Source organism: Helicoverpa armigera, chromosome 26, assembly GCF_030705265.1.
Source record: "Helicoverpa armigera isolate CAAS_96S chromosome 26, ASM3070526v1, whole genome shotgun sequence".
NCBI classification, from domain to species: domain Eukaryota; kingdom Metazoa; phylum Arthropoda; class Insecta; order Lepidoptera; family Noctuidae; genus Helicoverpa; species Helicoverpa armigera.
In genome coordinates this window covers 2331492-2347771 of record NC_087145.1, presented here as the reverse complement: position 1 = coordinate 2347771, position 16280 = coordinate 2331492, and the positions used below count along the sequence as shown (strand labels likewise).

At 34.4% G+C, this 16280-nt stretch overlaps 1 protein-coding gene across 1 annotated transcript in view; it reads left to right on the top strand.

Annotated features, from left to right (window-relative positions):
* LOC110383024 (uncharacterized) overlaps positions 1–16280 on the top strand; it is a 223631-nt gene that overhangs the window by 70121 nt on the left and 137230 nt on the right. Inside the window, exon 3 of the mRNA XM_064041726.1 lies at positions 6977–7027. Within this exon, the coding sequence (XP_063897796.1) occupies positions 6977–7027 (51 nt within the window). The remainder of the gene's footprint in view (positions 1–6976; positions 7028–16280) is intronic.

Below are 16280 nucleotides of genomic sequence, written 5' to 3'. Positions count from 1 at the left end.
CTGAATTGAGAGCCTCTCCGTTTTTGAGCTGTCTTGGGAGTGAACTAACCACTTTAAAAAGTGCATACATCAATATTTTAGACTAGGATTTTATGTATACCTAGTTAGTGCACCTGTGTGCACTAACTAGGTATACATAAAATGTGCACCTGTGCACCTGTACATCCATCTGAATTTATATTAATTCTCACAGTGAACGGTTTTCAGCTAAAATAATGATCATTTTCGACTACATTTCGTTGACACAATAAATTGATTACGTATGGCTATTGTTAATTGTAACACTTTGATAACTTATTGAGGTGAAGCTTATTTCATGTGTTAGTCACGTGTTTCAGTTAATTATGTTGTACTAATGGCGGTGATGATTAAATTAATTTTATTTAGGACTCCGCAGTTACGCAGTTACGTATTGTTTCGGTTAAAATTTTCTAGAATCGTCTGTCTAGCCTTGTCCCTGCCATACTTGGGTCGGTTTTTAATCTAAAGCTGTGGACCAGTGTATAACATGGAGCGTCTGCTTATTTGACCTCCTCAAACCAGTTACCAGGCAACCCTATGGTTAGCCTTTCTAAAATGGGTTGTCAGATTTTTTGGTTTCTGACAACTTGTCATCAGCGGACCGACAAAATTTGCGTTTTTTGAACAAACGATCGGCCCACCCGATTGTTGCTGTTATTACTCAGAGAGCTCCATGCGAACTCTCTCCATAAAAACATCCTCAAAACTCAAAACTTTAACTACCAAAACTCCCATTAAAGGCACTCTTATTACCCCAAATTTAATACTAACACACCTCGCGTGTACATCATAAATAAGGTCAGATATGACCCCATATTACTTGAAAACAATAACTTTTCAGAGCAAATAGGCTTTGTACACACGATAGGTCTTCAGGTCGCGGCTAAGTACTGAACAAACGAAGGTAGGGCTTTGAGTTACTATAAAGGTATGGGATTATTAATCTTTGAGTTTTTCTTTTGTTTTAGTAGCCTGGTTTTTGAATCCATAATTTAAGAATTTATCATATCGTATCATTTTAAGTTAATATGGTGGTTCTAGTACGTTGTCCTGAGGGAAATTTTACCCGCATCTGGGTAAAACGTATGCTATATTCTGACTCAGGCTCCTAGGATATCTTTGTACCAAAAATAAAAATCGGTTCAGTAGTTTTAGCGTGATAACACGACAGATAGATTTATTTTCGGATCTAGAATATTAATAAGCTAATCTAGAATACTAGTAAGGATTTTTATTCCAATTGTTAATCTTATTTACAACCATGTAATCTCGTCGTATGTATTAAGTAAACAATACAAAAATCAAAAATCAAAATCAAAATCAAAATCTTTTTATTTCACATAGGCCTTTGCAGGCACCTATGAAACGTCACATTAGTTGCACGGTTCCAAAAAGTTGGTCTCATGGAGAAGAACCGGCAAGAAACTCCATAGACACTCTTTTTAAAAAGTAATATGGTCACAGTACAAACAGTCTATTACATAACAATAGTAAGCTCACAGAATTATACAATGCAAGAAAGTTAAACTGTAAATCTATACAATGCAAAGGGAGAAGAAAAAGTCGTTTAATTGCCAGGGAAGCCACACATGGAGAGATGAGTTATCGCCATATAATATCTTTATCGTCAACAAAGTCTTGAATTTTATAATAAGCTTTTTTAATTAGGGTGGATTTTAAAGTGTTCTTAAATTTTATATCCGTGAGATCGGTTACACACTTAGGCAGCTTGTTGTAAAAACGGACACAATTCCCTAAAAACGATTTATTCGATTTCGTTAATCTGAATCTCGGTACTACTAGCTTGTGTTTGTTTCTTGTATTAATGGAATGTATATCACTTTTAACACTAAATTGATTTAAGTTTTTCCGTACGAACATTATATTTTCTAGTATATAAAGAGAAGGTAGTGTCAGTATGTCAATTTCTTTAAATAATTCTCTTAATGACTCGCGAGGGCCGAGGCCATAAATTGCACGAACTGCCCTTTTCTGGAGAACGAAGATTGAGTTTACGTCAGCCGCTGCCCCCCAAAGTAAAATGCCATAGGACATAATGCAATGGAAGTAAGCGAAATACACGAGCCTAGCAGTAGCAACGTCAGTAATCTGTCTTATTTTTCTGACTGCATAAGCTGCGGAACTCAGCCTCTTTGACAGTGCTGAGATGTGGGCACCCCATTGCAATTTAGAGTCAATGGTGATGCCCAGGAAGACGGTTTGACTAATAACATCTAGTTTATTATCGTCCAGAACGATATTGAGCCCTACTGGTGTTACATTAGGTAAAGAGAATTTAATGCATTTCGTTTTGGAAGAATTAAGAAGCAAGTTATTCGCGGCAAACCACTTGCTCAGAGTAACCAAGCTATCGTTTACGTCTATAGGACTAGATTCCTTTCTGTTAATTTTGAAGACAAGGGAAGTGTCATCAGCAAATAAAATAATATCAGAGATCACAGACATCATATACGGGAGATCATTTATGTAAGCTAAGAATAAAAAGGGACCTAAAATTGAGCCCTGCGGCACGCCCATTTTTACTAATGACCCAGATGAAGTTGAGCCACTTACGTCCACTACTTGCTGTCTATTTGACAGATAAGAAAGGACGAGCGCGAGAGCTTTACCACGAATTCCGTAGTGGTTCAGCTTACAAATGAGAGTGTCATGGTCAACACAATCGAACGCCTTAGAAAGGTCGCAGAAAATGCCCACAGCATCCCGCGAATCTTCCCAGGCGTTTAAGATTTGGGTGATCAATCTTGCACTTGCGTCAGTGGTAGACCTACCCTTTGTAAAGCCGTACTGACGGTCATGAAATATGTTGTTTAAATTAAAATGTCTTAACATCTGATCGAGCATGATCCTTTCGAAGATTTTGCTAAAGGCTGGAAGGATTGAAATAGGTCTGTAGTTGGAAGGGTTCTTCTTACAGCCTGATTTAAAGATAGGAACAATTTTGCTGAGTTTCATCAAGTCAGGGAAGATACCGTTGTCAATGCAAAGGTTAAAAATTTCACTAAGTATTGGGGCAACACTCTCAATAATGGAATTAATGACTGTGACAGAAAAGCCCCATAAGTCCTCAGTCTTTTTTAGATTTAAAGACTTGAATGCTCTTTTGATCGTGTAATCAGAGACATATTTAAATTGGAAGTCAGGTATATTTCTACTGAAGTTCTGTCGAAGTAACGTCTCAGCTAATATTGAAGATGAATTAAGGGACTTGGTAACCTCTACGGGAATGTTTGAAAAAAAGGTGTCAAAAGCATTGGCAACCTCTACCTTATCTGAGATAACAGCATTATCAATAACTAACCGCGGGTCAGCATCCCGCATTTTAGTTTGGCCGGTTTCAACATTTATAATATTCCAGACTGTTTTAATTTTATTGTCTGATTTGGCTATTTTATTACTAATTGATTTCGACTTAGCCAAAATACATACCCTTTTAAATATCTTCGAGTAGTTCCTTACATAGTCATGAAAAGTTGGATCAGAAGTCAATGACCTTTCGTGGTACAAGTTATATAGGACATCCCTGCTTATCCTAATCCCTTTAGTAGACCATTCACTGAATTTAAATTTCTGAGTGATTTTAATAGTTTTTTTCGGACATGACTTATTAAGTTCCTGGCAGAGTGTATTAAATAAATATTTAAATAGTTTATTTGGTTCTTTACAGTCCATGTTAATAGAATTTAATTTATCAGAAGTATTATCTTGAAATGTTTGCAAAGTTTTTTTGTTCAATGGTCTAAAAGTAATTATCTTATTTAATGAATTTATTTTATTAGTTTTAAAACTAACAAGCTGACCTTTGTGGTCCGACCGTACACCAGATATTAAGGAAGAATATTCGATATTACTGTTATTTGTAAATATATTATCAATACAGGTACTAGAAGTAGCCGTAATTCTAGTGGGATCATTAAATAAATAATTAAGATTAAATGAATTAAATAACGCTAAAAGGTTACATTTATCAGATGATTCAGTGAGAAGATCTGTGTTAAAATCACCACAAATATAGACTAATTTATTACTTTTAATAACTTTTGAGAGAATATCCTCCATATGAACGAGAAATAAAGAAAAATTTGATGCTGGTGGTCTATAAACGCATACTATTACATGGCTTTCTATCTCTGCACATGCTACTTCGCAGACGCGATCAACAGAGCCAGAGGTAATGTCTAATCTATTTTTAAATTTTAAATTACTCTTAGATAAAATTATTGTACCTCCACCCTCAGCTGAAACTCTGTTAAACACACTGGCAACCACAAAATTATTTACATTAAATGACATTTTATCAGGTTTTAACCATGTCTCACAAAGACATATTATATCAATAGAATATTTATCAATTAATAATTCAATATCTAAAATTTTGCCAGAAAAGCGGTTTATGTTCTGATGAAAGAGTATAAGGTTACTACAATGCTTTTCTATTGTCTCAGGAGCTAGTTTAAACATTCAATCACCGTATTGTTAGGTAAACTAGACAATACTGATTCGTCGCTTATCCTAGGTTTTGTCATATTGTTAACTATGACACTGTTAATATTATATGCTAACAAAGAAGCAATCAGATCTTTATATTTATTAGGAAAATACATACATTCCCTTGTCAAATAAAAATCACTAACAAACTTGTTAGTGTCAAAAAACAATAATTTGTCGCTATGACAACATGTCAGAGTGTACATGAAATTGTTCAAACTATGAACATACTTATTTTGTTCGTCTGAAGAGCAATCTGAATAAGGTAATGCACAAAGTATAATATTCTTCAGATCTAGTTTTAGTAAGGCATTGATACCATTTGCAATGTCAGATTTCATTAAATCAAGACTATCACCTATTAAAAGAATTAATGTGGAGTCAACATCGAATTGAGTATTAATTATGTTTTTTATTATATAATTGAAATGTAAATCAGGGTAACAGTGACTAGTTACAATGTGTGATTGAGAGAGTGAGTGTTGAATGTAGGAGCCTATACCTTTACCAAACCTGTCCGTGAATAAAATTGAGTTAAATCGCTTGATGTTACAGGAACCCTCAACAGACTGAGGGGGTTCAGGCAGATTAGCTGCAAGCCGGGGTTCAGGCACTGCTTCAGGTTGTGTACAGTTGCAGGAAAGATTATTGGCCAATGCCTCATACTTCTCAGCACTATACTTCACCAGGTCCACTAGCTCACCGGCCTGTTGCAAGCGGGCACTTAGTTCCTTTTGACAATCCTCATATTTACTGAAGATGTATGAAAGCAATTTTTCTTTCACGGTTAGTTGGTCATGTAGTTGTTGGATGTCCAGGTCATAGGTAGCTCTGCATTGTTCAAGTTCAAGGGAACAAGTATTTAACTGCTGTACTAGATTCACACGTTCTCTCCTAAGGTGCATACAGTTGTTTACCTTATTCTGTTTCCTTACTGTACGGTACTTCCTGATAATTTTTTTACATTTAATGTATTTCTTGAGTTTATTTTTACTTAAAGCCAATGGACATTGCATTATGGTAACATCCCCAGTCAGATCTATAATTTCAGCCGAGCTGCACGCTGCTGTGGAGCTTCCTACCAACTCAGTGAATAGGTTGAGGGTCTCGGATGTCTGATCCCTAGCTTTGGCAGACTCGTACAAGGATATAGTCTTGTAGGCCTCACATAACTCGAGCTCAAGATCAGTAATACGCCTCAATGTAAGATGATGTGTTTCACTGCATTCGTGTAATGATGACACTGTTTGCTGTAGATGGTTATGTTGGTCGAGGAGGTCCATGTGCTGGATATGCAGCTCAGCCAGGTCATTTTTCAAGACAGTGTTTTTGTCAACAACGTTCTTAACTTCCACCTCGCTGTCTTCCCTCTCCTGCAGCAGCTGGACGCATAGTTTTTTGGAAGTATCCAGATCTTTCAGGGTGGCCCTCAGCTTGTCCTCTAAGTCTTTGATAGCTGTGGCTCTGCGGGTCGTCATTTTGTTAATACTTTCTCAATTTAATCTGAAATGTGAAAGTATACAGCTAAGTGGCTGAAAACTATGTTTTTTAGGACAAAATCAGGGGGTAATAAGTGCAATGAAGATTGGAAATGATTAAAAAGAAAATAGTTTACAATTACAACAAACAGAAAGAAAAAATATACAATTAATAGGCTAGGGTGTTTTAAAAACAAATAGGAAGTTTAACAGATTATTGAGAATTATAGATATGTATCACTATACTATTATGATTAAAGATAATAAGTTACTTATAAACCAATATAGAAAAACTGACTAGGCAATTTAGTTCAAGAATATTAAATAATAGGGACAGAAATGTAAACAATAGATTACTTAATTGAGTTTGAAATTAGGTTAATATAAAAAGTATGAGAAAAGTAGCTTTGTGTAGTAGGTTTTGAAGTGAATGTGTGTCTGGGGCGAACGTTAACGTCGTCGATTCTGCTTCCACAATATTGTCAAGCAGAAGGAGACAGTAACTGAGCCGATGTGTGTGTATGGACGTTGCTCATAACAATGAGCAGTGTATTATGTATTGTTTAGTGTACAAACACAGAAACACAGTAATATAATACAAGTAAACACAATACTCCCCAGTTTATTTGATGATTTCAAATCCGTCCGTTTGACAGCTGGTTCACCGAGTAATGTTTTCTTCGTATTTTCAAAATTTACGACAAAAACACATGAGTTACACTATAAGCAACACTTGTTTATAATATTTCACAATAATAAATGAGTTTTAGGCTAGATTATTACTATAATATATTTTTTTAGAAATAATACTACGGCGAGCCGTTTTTTCACGACTTATCACCGGGGTTGCCAGCGCAAAAAAAAAGGTTGCCAGCGCAAAATACAATTTGGAAATGGCTCAACATTTACTTAATGACCGCGACTTTACCTTCTATACGAAGCTAACTTTCTTATTTATTTATTTCCAGGTACTTGGCATCAGCTTCATGGCACGATAGAGGATAGAAAAACGCATAGAGGTAAACATTTTTCTTAGATATTTTTTTTTCTCATTAGATTTTAAGATACCATTTTTAGTATAAGATATTGTTTTCATTAAGAGGCAATAGCCCAATAGATAAATCGTTAGACTGACGATCGAAAGGTCATGAGTTTGATCCACATCCATTGCACTTTTGATGCGAATCCAGCCACAATCATTTACCTAAGTATTTATTTTTATGTACGGTCACACATGGTAAAAGAAAACAGATATTGACAATTGGATAAATATTATGTACTCCTTATTTTAAAAAAATACTGTATTATATAATTCTGACGGACAATATATTGGGCGTTTCGTACGTAATCACATTAAATAAAAAGGATAATGGCAAAGTATGTGCCATTTTCCTTTTTTTATCCGGGTGCGCGAAGTCATTAGTTTGAGAGGTGAGTAAAACCACAGGCTAAAGCTAGTAGTACTAACTATCTAGTAGCCTTTTAAACCTAAACTAGAACCACTAACACAGACAAATGTTTCAACTAACTTCTAAATTCCGGGGAGTCTATATTTTCATTAAAACACTTTCCGTAAACAGCTATTAAGTTTATTTTCCAGGCGAAACTACTTCACTAGTTTAGTGTAACCGCACACTGCAGAATAAATAGTCGGCCGACAATTGGCGCGATAGATATCAAAAAATAAATAAATAATAGTTAAAAAAAAACTAAATAACACGCTTTTAACACGTCCGCCATTTTGGGGAAGCCGCCATATTGGATTTGTAATGACGTTTCTTAACTAGCCATGTATTGTCATCATGTCAATATATCATGTCATGAAGTGTCAAATTAAGATTAAAGGATTTTCTTACATAGTATGTAAGTTCCAAGTGAAGCTAATATAAGTATGTTAATAATAAAATTTTGAATCTAATCAAAGTTTTCAGTCGGTCTAATACCGGTTAAATACCTGATCTTTGTAATGTCCTTACTACCTATCTTCATACTGATTTATGAGCCCAAACAAACTATCGGCCGACTAAAAGTTTGCAGTGTGCTTGAACTCTTAATGGAACAAACTAGGAATGTTATTTAGTAGGTAGCGCGGATTTTTGACGTTAATTACAACGGTATCCGATACGGATACAGTTAACACATTACGACGTTTAAAAACACCTTTTTCGGATATTCTTTGCTACATTTAAAGAGGGTTTAGTTCCCTAACCTTAGATTTAGTTAACTATGTACGTGCATTGAAGTATTGAAGGTTAAGCGACGCTTGACGAGGTCGGTCCGTGGATGGGTGTCCATAATGTCATAGCGAGTTCAGTTCAGAACATAGTTGGGAAAAGGCTAGGCAGATGATGAAATATATGATGAATGATATAATTTTACAAAGATAAGCTTGGGTTTTTTTTCTAGATTTGAAGGGTGTTGATCATGTTTCAAACTATTTTGGCGTTTTGTACCAAAATTATGAAATGGTCTAATCTCTTATTTGTCTGTTTTTACATGTTTTTTAGACCCAAAACAATAAAATTAATAAACGTTAAATACATAGAAAAAGTACAGAAGAGAGTTTCTATACATTCGAGTTTATTCGAACAAGGTCAATCGATTTTTATTGTTGATACCACAATACTACGCAGTTTTGTAGTAGGTTAAGTATTGACAACTAATTTGTTTTCTACGCATCATTTAAAACTACTTAGTATGTTCGAGAACTTTAATTTGTATAACTTCAATTTATGAACCTTATAACTCGTAAAACAGTAGATGTAGCTAAAATAACATTTTTGATATGTTATTGTCAAGTTTTATCATAATCCGGTCATTAGTTTGTTTGAAAATCGGCTGTCATTTAACATCCTTGGCAGTCGTTACAGGTAGTCAGGAGCCAGTAAGTCTGACAACCAGTCTTACCTAGGGGTATTGGGTTGCCCGGGTAACTGGGTTGAGGAGGTCAGATAGGCAGTCGCTCCATGTAGAACACTAGTACTCAATTGTATTCAGTACTAGAGTTAGATTGGAACTCAACCCCAATATATGCAGTCAACATACTCAATACTCAATTCTTTATTAGCATTCCATATGTTATAACGGGTGGTAAATTTAGATTAGTGACAATATGGACCCTATAGGGCACAGCTTAAAAGAAGTAAGTAGTACATATATGTAGTTTGAGTAAAAGTTTTTAATATAATGAGGGATATTAACACCCAACCACATACAATTTTTCCAAAGCGTTTATGTAGTTTTTCCAGAAGAAAGTACTTCACTATCGACGTAATTATAGTAGAACTAAATCGATTCTACTAGCAATCGAGTAGCGTTATGCTATGTCAATGTCGATTGTGTAATTAGGTCGATCGGTGTCGCCTGTCCTTGTAAGTGCTGTTTCAAACGAGCGTGTTACACGCGTGCACGCGTTTTGCAAGGGCGTTTATGTAGATATTGGCTAGACGTTCGCTTAACTCGTATGAATATCTTGCTTAAGGAGTTTGTTTCACCACTTCTTCTTCCCAGCCAAAACAAATAAAAAGTAGTGAAGGGCGTTTTGGGGGCTGTCTTTTGTTGACCTTCAGATAGTCAAAGTCCTGATTTTCAACCTGCTTTGACTAAATGACTTTTGCTCTTAAAAAAATAGAACGTAGACTTTCCTTTTACCGTCTCATCAACCTTTTTTTTAATAAGCAAACGACCCATCGCGCTGTGGGCGTAGCGTGAGGGAATGTCAGACTCTTACTGACTAAAACCCATCATGTTCCTTCTTTACCCCTATGTGTACCAGGGCCGCGGTAACTCTTTCGAACGATCCTGCAGCCCCGGCAGGCTTTGGTCGTGGTAGGCCCCCACATGGATTTGCTGACTCTCTCTGAGGAAGCGTGCATGTGACTACATATCCTAAAGCAGCTATATTGATGTATGGATGGAAAAGTACGACCCTCTAAAACGACCTTGTTTTAAAAACTTATAATACTATATTCTTGGAATGACATTAGGCATGTTCGGTCAATAAAATGTTATTGAACATTAAAATATCATTTGGTTGTGTTTGAGTGATTTAGAATCCTACTAGTATTTTAAGATACCTATATACATAGTTAGTAAAGGTACATATACATTTATACATAGTAGGTAGTAGTCCAAAGTGCATTTCAAAATTTCTTACAAACGCAACTAAGATAGCAAAGGATGATCTTAGATTTCTCAGAAAATCTACATTTTACAGTCTAGATTCAAATCCGAGCCAGCTCTCAAGAAAAATCCGAGTTTGCAAATCAAATCAAATCAATATGGTAATACGTTGAAAATCTGTTTTCTCAATGTAAAATTTCTTAGCGAAGTTTCAACAGTTACACAACGAGTTTTGAAAAGTTTTTCGAAATAAGGAAGGGTAAGACTCAAGTAGAGATTTTATTAGTCGGCAGAAGTTTCTTTTTTTTGTATAATTACTAGCTTTTCCCGGGTTACGCCTTTGACGAAGGAGAACCACTTTCTGTAACTAGGTTAAATGTAGCCTGTATTACGTAACCTTTAGACTATTTGTATTATAAATTACACGTTAATCGGTTCAGTAGTTTTTTGTTACTTTCAATATGTCACCCGGGGATATTGATGCTTTCAAAAAGTGATTTTTTAAATCGGCTCATTAGTTTCGGAGCTTATAGGGTACCAAACAATCATTTTTTTCGTTCTTTACAATCTTATCATTTATATTAAAAGCTGGAATCTTATCCCTTATATGAAGAGATAGTTAGTTAGACATACAAATACCGTAATATTTCCTCAAGGTAAACATATTATTATCATTATATCAAAACACATTTCCATATAGATTTCCTTCGCCAGTTGATAACGACACATAAGATAAATGTAGGGGCAAAGTTATCAGTCGCACAATGCTAATAACATAGACATTTCAGTTCGACGACTTAATTAAGAAAACCTTCGTATTTCCCCTTTGTTAGGGCCTCTAGATTAGCGAGAATATATTGATGAATCTGTACTTTATACCTATGTATACTCTTTTGTTATAAAGCTTGAAGAGTTTTTATTTGTTTGTAAACGTGGTAATCTCAGCTACTGGACCGATTTGAAGAAAATATTATAGTATTACATAACCCATTTAACTAGGAATTTCCATTTAGGTATACTCCGGCTGCATGTAGTTTCCTCGAGACGCATATACATATATATCGTTTATAGTACCTATATTTTTAAGGTTTTTAGTACCAACTTCAATTATTCCTTGTTTCATAACTAAACTAAATGAATATTTAATAATAAGGTACACCAACGATATTTTTACAAATTAACTTATTTATTTAAATATCTATCCTCCATTGGTACAGGGTTTATAAAATTCAAAATGTTTGCACTTACATGGCTGTTACGTAAACCTCTAAGTAGGAAAAAAACCCCTGCGTATCATAACAAGGGCTTAAAAATTCAAGTAGATCTCCACAGCTCCATAACTCCGCAAAAATAGCAGAACCGCTCCAAAATATACCTAAAAACACACTATAACACTGATTGACCGAAGTGCCTCGTTGAATCTAAGGCCCCACTTTACCGGCGCTATGACGTAACCAATTCGATTCATCCCCCCTCGTGGTGGGGGGGAAATAATCTTCAGAAGGACAAATCCCCAGTAAAATCGACGTCTTATGCCGTGCGGACGTGTTAAGAATTAAAAGAATGTCTGCGGTTCATGCGAGCTTAGTGGAGAATGCCGGATTATGGGCTATGGCCAAATATTAGCATTTATATGATGTATTTGAGGTATTAAGCTGTTGATATTAAGCGGTTTTTAATAGGGAGATGGGCGGTTAAATGTCGATATATACAAAAACATGCTGTCATTTTAGATAGTGCAAAATACATACCTGTAATAGAATTTAAATATTCTGTTATTGGCGAAGGATTTTTTTTCTGATATCAGGCTAACCACCTAGTTCATGGGAGACAGCCTTTACGTTATATTACGGTATAAATAAGAATGACTATTGTTTTTGTAGATTAAATAAAGGGCGTCACAGGTCATCGTGAAAACAATATTTTTGCTATGTAATCACGGTTTCTCTCATAGAATGGGGATTAATCTTTTAACACTAGGCGTAACCGCGGTTTTTCCTTCGTTACCAGGAAACTATAACACGCACACTTATAAAAAGTATCTTATTGCCTTTCTCGATATATTGCCTATCTAAAAAATAATAATTTCGTAGTTCGTGAAGTGGTTCAGCGTTTCTTAGAACTGATATCAGGAATTTCACTTTGATCAAAACTTTCTGCTTACATTTTTTGCCTGTTAATTATTATTTTAGTCTCGGAATTTTCGGTTCATTGAACGTCAAAATACTTTTATGAGATTTAAATATTATATAAAATCTTTGAGGAATTAAAATTATTTTTAGCTGCGTTCTAAAAATACTACAGGAAAAATGTTCACTTTATTTAGTTTTTTGCGCGTAGCAACTTTAGCGAGTTATTTTTATTTATAAACTGGCGACTCATTTCCGGATTGTACGGATATAAATTGTATATATACTTATCCATTAGTGGGATGGTCATCCTCTTGCCCTCATCCTAATATTTATTTTGGGTCGGCACAGATAGACTTCTTCTTCCAAGCTACTTTGTGTGTCGTGATCTCTCAAGTAACATTATGTTCAGTCATGATGAATGGATTGTTTCAAAGACAATATCTTTCATTTGTCGTCTTTTTAAACTTTTAAGTATTCATAAAGATCCCCATTCCTCTGCATCACTCGCTCGTGAATTCTATTGGTGATAACCATATGAAAATCCGTTCAGCAGATTTAATCAGATTGCTAACATAAAGATATCGATAGACTTAAATTAATTTACTTTTACCCGTTTAAAGACAGGAAGATGAAATGCAAATAAAAACATTAATTTATTGGTGTAAGTTAAGAACCTTTGCACGTATTTATCCTGTTTGTTATGTAGTGGTTTGTGATGATATTTTAATGAAAATAATAATCCTTTTACGTCCAGAAATATTGGATATATCTGGCGCAGTGACACTCGTAAGCAATCAAATTTCATGCAACCGCAATCTGCGCGGCGAATATTTGGTTGAAGATTTTTAAAAATAATATTCTGTTTACAAGTTTTATTTTAACTATGATAGATTGGTAGATATTTATTACATTGCCGACGATGGCCAGGATTTTCAAATTATAATCCATGATCATTAATCGGCTAAGCAGTTTTGCCATTACCTACATACTTTTTTTTTTGGAGAAATCATGAGGGACTGTCAGACTTTTACTGACTAATACTCACCATTTTCCTTCCTAAGCCCTCTATGTACCAAGACCGTGGTAACTCTTTCGAACAATCCCGCAGTTTCGGGCCATTACATGCTCACATACAAAGTTTAAACACCTATATGAATGTAAATATGTTAATATAAATATAATTGTAAAATACTTGTTCTGTAAATATCTATGTAAAAACATGATGAATAAACGTAAAACACCTATCCGTTCAAAATACATTTCTTAACATAAAATAGTAACTAGGTAGTTAGGTTCACAATCCTGCACTATCCTTAAACCCTGCAATAACCTTACCCACCCTTCATAAAAAGAGGGTACCCCGACTAATTTCGAAAGGACAATAGCACGTCCCACGTATCACGCTCCCAGTTAACAGGATAGCCCGGTAATAGGATAGGACAATAATCAGAATAGGATAGGTACACCTTATCGGAAAAAAACCGATAGTCGATTTTGGGTTTACGGTTTTGATTCACCGTAATTGCGGTTACGATTCGATGTGTTTTGGGTATTATTGGTGTTTTTACCGATTGCGAATAAAGAGGTTATCATTTATCTATTAAAAAATAATACTGATATTAGAAGCTCCTTAAAAATGATTACGGTTTATAATCCAATACTGTTTATAATAATAGGACCGCACAGTGGCATAGTGCATAAGTGAAGTGCTACTAATATAGTTTTAAGTTTTTATTTACTAACAATTTTATTATGTATGCTAATTTTAAAGTATTTATCTATGGGCCATTGACGCCTGAAAATAAAGATAATTTGATTTGATTTAATTTATATTATAATGTTAAGTTATGCTTTTCAAACATCTTATAAAAGTTATATTGAGAAAAATACATCTTTGTAAAACAGGAGATTAGACCATTAGCTACCATATTTTTTAGTATTTCATAGTTTTTTTTTACAATTTACTTTTTACTCAGAACTTTAAGTGACCATTCACATATAAGTAACTTGCAATATTCTCAATAAGGCCAAGGCTTTCTATCTATAACATTATTATATAAATAGGTTATGCCACAGTATAGTATAGCCCAACTTATTTGTAACTTAGCTGCAAACTTGTTAGGCAGTGAGTATTAAGTTTCTAAGTCAACATGGTGCTTAAACCATGTCTAGTAAGGTCATGTGCATATTGACATATTATATTCTGTTAAAAGTAAATCATCAATGCAAAATTTCACCTTTTCCTTTATATGTACCTACCTATATGTTTATTAATTTTTACATTACGAATATTGCTTTCTTTCTTTATTTAATTACACTTTCATGTTCATAAAATAACTATTACTATTGTAATTACAATTAATATATATATTTTTTTATATTTTATATCACATTTGGGCATTGCCTCAACACAACAAAATTATTTATTTCAATTCTATATTCCTCTAAATTCGTACACATCTTAAAGGAAAAGGTCGCTTATAATATCAGTCGATAAATAACTATTCTTTATAAGGTTTACATATACAGTTTAGGAGTACATTTTTGTTTTTAGTACCAAACTAAAGTAAGTAACATATTAGGCAGTTGTATACCTTATTTTGTACCATTTCCTTGTCAAATAAATACATATAACATTTATATATTGTGTACACGCAACCTTACAACATGAACTTCAGCAGGACATTGTCATTTCATTAGTTAACAAGTTGGAAGCTGAAGGGGTATTAAGTGACGTCACATACTCCTGAGATGAGAGGTCGCATGTTAACTGCAGATGGAACGCCGAATTCTTTATTTCATTGAATAGGTTTTACTTAAATAGATAGAAAAGATGTGGTTGGTGTGTAGCTAGAACTTATTTTGATAAGTTAGCCATGTTATTTTCAATTTGTTCGGTAGGTTTTGCCAAAAAGAGTACAAAAATATCTACATATCCATATATCCACGCATCCATAGATGCTGTTTAAAAAACAGTTTCGGCCGTTTACAGAGGGAACAACTTTCCGCATCTGGATATCATACTTTACTTACAAAGACTTTAGCAGTGTACCAATATTTCATTTGAGTTGATTTAGTTGTTTTAGCGTTAGCAGGAGAAAGAAGAAGAAGCGTTAAAGGCGACAGATAGACAGAGTTACTTTAACATTTATAATATTACCACTCAAACAATTCTAAACCACAACGGGCTTAGTAAACGCTTTTAGAATCAGATAAACAAATCTAGGTTGAACCTTATGCTACTTGTAATAGAGATCTAATCTCCTTGTTTATTAGCATCAAAATAATATATTGTTTATACAATCACTGCTTCGTGAAAATGGGTCAAAGGTCGTTTTGAAAAACGTTTGGTTTCAAAAAATATGGGGTAAATGTAATTATGTGTTATAAGAATAGGGGGAATTATAAGTGATTATTATGTGGGGTAAGTTTAGTTTATAATTCAGGTTTATTAACACGAATTTGTGAAAACATAACAAGGTAAGCATTAAAGTAAAGTTGTGGGATTGTTCGCGCCAGTTACCGCGGCCCTGGTACATAAAGGGCTTAAGAAGGAACATGGTGGGTTAAGACAGTAAGAGACTGACACTCCTTCACGCTTCTAACCCACAGCGGGAGGGTTCACCTGCCGATTTCCACCACAAAAAAAAATATTTTCATAGCAATAAAAAAAATTAAAGAGAAGGTGAATGTTGTGACATATAAGGAAGTTCAGGAGTTGGCTCTAGATAGGCTTAAATGGAAGGAGCTGCACCGACAAGAGCTGGGCTCTTAAATTGAAGAATGAAAAAAATATATAAACCAATTCGATTCCACTAAAATAACTTTCGAAAAAAAAAAATCAACTTAATGTAACTTTAACTTTTACATTACGGAAAATACAGCTCAACAACAAAATAAAAACACATCACAGGAAAAGACATATTGACACTACGAGATTTCCATCTAAGTTAACAACATAACGTACTTAGAACAAACTTATAAGTTCCATTGATTACCTAATGCTTATTGTGTTTGT